Source organism: Triticum dicoccoides, chromosome 3B (genome assembly GCF_002162155.2).
Source record: "Triticum dicoccoides isolate Atlit2015 ecotype Zavitan chromosome 3B, WEW_v2.0, whole genome shotgun sequence".
Classification (NCBI taxonomy): Eukaryota; Viridiplantae; Streptophyta; class Magnoliopsida; order Poales; family Poaceae; genus Triticum; species Triticum dicoccoides.
This window is the reverse complement of record NC_041385.1, coordinates 361992015-361995248: the sequence shown is the minus strand read 5'-3', so window position 1 is coordinate 361995248 and position 3234 is coordinate 361992015. Positions and strand designations below refer to the sequence as shown.

General features: G+C 46.7%; 1 protein-coding gene across 2 annotated transcripts in view; it reads left to right on the top strand.

Annotated features, from left to right (window-relative positions):
- Positions 1-2632, top strand: part of LOC119276062 (light-mediated development protein DET1-like) — a 36466-nt gene extending 33834 nt beyond the window's left edge. The window contains exon 10 of one of the 2 annotated variants that reach the window (XM_037557032.1): positions 2152-2632. In XM_037557032.1, coding sequence (XP_037412929.1) covers positions 2152-2288 — 137 coding nt within the window. In that variant the 3' untranslated portion in view covers positions 2289-2632. The remainder of the gene's footprint in view (positions 1-2151) is intronic. The other variant, XM_037557031.1, reaches the window with a different exon arrangement.
- The last annotated feature ends 602 nt before the right edge of the window (positions 2633-3234 follow it).

Below are 3234 nucleotides of genomic sequence, written 5' to 3'. Positions count from 1 at the left end.
TGTTCATCGTCGTTTCATCCTTATATTCGTCCTCATCTAACGATGACATATCTATGAACTCGGCGTAGAAGTACTCGGTGGCTGAATGCATCGTGTTTGCTTCAAAGTAAACAATAAAAGCGTCAATAAATTTGGCTGTGGCATTTGGCCAGACACTTGGTGGGCACCGTGTCCACCATGGACGGCAATGTGGCAGAGGGTACCTCGGCGGTAGCCGGACCAGGGATGGAAGGGCGGCGTAGGCAAGTTGGGGCTGGCGCTCGGTTGGAGCGGCGGAGGTCCAGCAAGGCCTGAACGGCGGAGTGGGTGGTTCAGCAGCGGCGTGGGTCTCGGACTACACGGATACAGAACAAAGGGGAGGGACAGAGTGAGAAAAGCAGGGCTTGGGGTAGGTTTTTTGTGTGGGCCGTGGGTGTCGGACGCCTACGTGGCGGCTGTCCGGACATTGGCAAAACTCCCTGGCTTTGCTTCCGGTTTGTGAGAATTTGGACGTACGGACTGGTCCGCAGACATTTGATGCACGGCGTTGGATGGCACAAAGTGTCCGGTTTGTGCTGGACGTTCACGGGTGTTTTGATGCACAGTGTTGGAGATGCCCTTATCTCATTAATTCAAGAAAGATAGCCTCATCTCAATCCCATAAGCCTCATCTCAACCCCATAAGGAGCAGCAGGAGCAGCGTGCCAGTCCTCCCCTTTGATGAGGCCCATGTGTGGATCATAGCGTTTGTCCCTCACTGAGGGAGGCTAGCGGTAGCACCCCCACCTCACATCGTTTCTGAATTGGTGGAGGGAAGTTCAATGGGGAAAGGCACAGGGCAGAGAAAAAAAAATCTGACCGGTGTGTCCCCAATCGGTGCTAAACGCCGGAGCAAATTTGGTTTATTGGACCCTCCTTGCTTTTTTTCTTAGACCTGCCTCATGCTGCTTAGACTCCAAGGCCGATAACCAGACCAACAAACGGTCATGAACTCCCACACCATAGTGATGTATTCAGTAATCATGAAGGCAACATGACCACATCAGGGCAAGCCAAGACAGTGATGTAATCAGTAATCATGAAGGCAACATGACAACATCAGGGCAAGCCAAGACATAAGAAATCATACCTGACTTTAAGGGTGCAACTGGGGTGGGCCTTTTCGCTAGCTAGCCGTTAGCCTGCCCCACAAATAAGTCCCGCCAATTCTCCCATGGGCCAAGTGTGTTATTCATGCTGGTTCACGCGGGTGCGTCATCTGTGTTCTAGGGCGGCTGCATATCCCGCAAAATGCTAAAGCAGCTGCATCAGCTTCGAGCCTGCGACCTCTTGTCCTTGCTGTCCTTCTGCTGCCTGCTCTATTTTCTAGCAACATCTGGGTTGCCGGAGACAACAGATTCGCTTTATTTCCCTTTTCCTAGAGAAAGCAGGATCGATCGGCCGTGTTCCGCGTACATGTTGTGGCACGAGCATGATGAAAAGGCCGATCAGCTAGACGTACACCTGGTGACACTGCTGCTGGGCACCATGCAGGCGTTCCAACTGCTTCCCCCAATCGTGACAGACCATGGCCATTGCGTCCCTGCCAACCATGCCATGGAGGCCATGGCCTGCGTGCTCTCCGCCTAGCTTCACGGGCATCTTTTGGGACGGCAAGGGCGCCGTGTGGTATGGCTCTGGTCTACTTCATCGATGTCGATGTGCCGCTTGACCCGCAGGTGGTCAATGTCAGTGATGGTCTTCACGGCGGTGCCGCTGTTCGACCATAACGTTTGGAGTTTGGAGCCAAGCGCACGCACGCCAGAGCTGACAGGCTGAACGCCAAGAGCAACACGACAAAGGGTGTGCGATGTGGAGAACTAGAACCGATCTCCACCAAATTAGATGTGCGGGCTGTACGAGGCATACGCGGGACGTCGCGTTAACCTGCAACAACTAGTGCAGCATTATGCAGACCCACTGCAATGCCCGCATAAACTGTGAGCGCCCAGGCTGGCTGGAACCCGCCCCGCTTGCATCCTGACATGACTTGATAATTGGAAAATATATCATCACTTTCAGGACCCCGGAGGGAAATCATTTATACATTTGCTTTTCTACTTGGGTTCTAACTCTTTGTTTTATTAGCATTTCTCGAGTAACTTCACGTGCATACATCTCCCTTTTCTGCAGGGTCAGATTCTGGTGGTTCCGACAGCCGAGCAAAAAGAATCTCTTCCTTCTTGTTTCATCCATTTTTCCCGCTTGCACTGTCGATTCAGCAGACATATATGCAGCCAACTGTTGTCAATGTACATTTCAGGAGATAGAAAAATTGTAGTCGCTTCCTCAATTGTGTTTGGCCCAATAGAAATTTTGGTCATCTGTGGTAGATGTTTTATCGGTTGATCTTACTAGGAGAAAAAGAAGTCGTTCTGAAATAACCATTTTATAGGGTATCTGATGTTGGAAGATACTCCCTCTGTAAATTAATATAAGAGCGTTTTTAGTATTCTAAACGCTCTTATATTAGTTTACGGAGGGAGTAAATGTTAAGGCACCAAAGGAAATTTTGTTCGATCATTCATGTGAGATATGCAATCAAAGTAGCAAATATAATGAAACAAATAATTTCTACTTTATATATTATTTCATGCTATACTACCTGTGCATACATCAAGTTCAAATTTGTTCTTTGTTAGTAACTGAAAAATGTGGAAGGATATTTTTCTCTCTTCATTTGTAAATTGGATACTGATTTCAATTTTGCAGTGTACTTTAGCTGTCGTGGTTCTACTGCCGCCCCAAGTGCAGGATTATGAAATAAAACCTTCCGTGTTTGTGTTTGTAAATTCTAATAAAATACGCTAGATGCTATTGGAATGTTTCGATTTGTAAGAAGTATGTGTCGAAACTTGTTTCGATTGGAACATTTTTCTACCACGGCCCTTTGGTGCCATGTCATGACATCAAGCAGAGCTTCAGGTATTTTAGAGCATTTTTTTGTTTTTTTAGAATTAAAAAATTAAGATTCTCAATGTTTGTGTCTGAGCCATGACACCAAGATGTTTGAGATCCCTTTCAATTTCTTGCATGGGCCTAACATGCACCTAAGGACAAAACTATAATTTTGACATATTTTTTGGTTGGCTGTTGCATGTCTAGATATAGTTCAAATTTGGATTAACATATAGTTCAACTTTGAACTACGCCCATTAAATAGCTAGAAACTCACTGTCTTAAAATGCCAAATGAATCCTGAAAAATCACAAAATT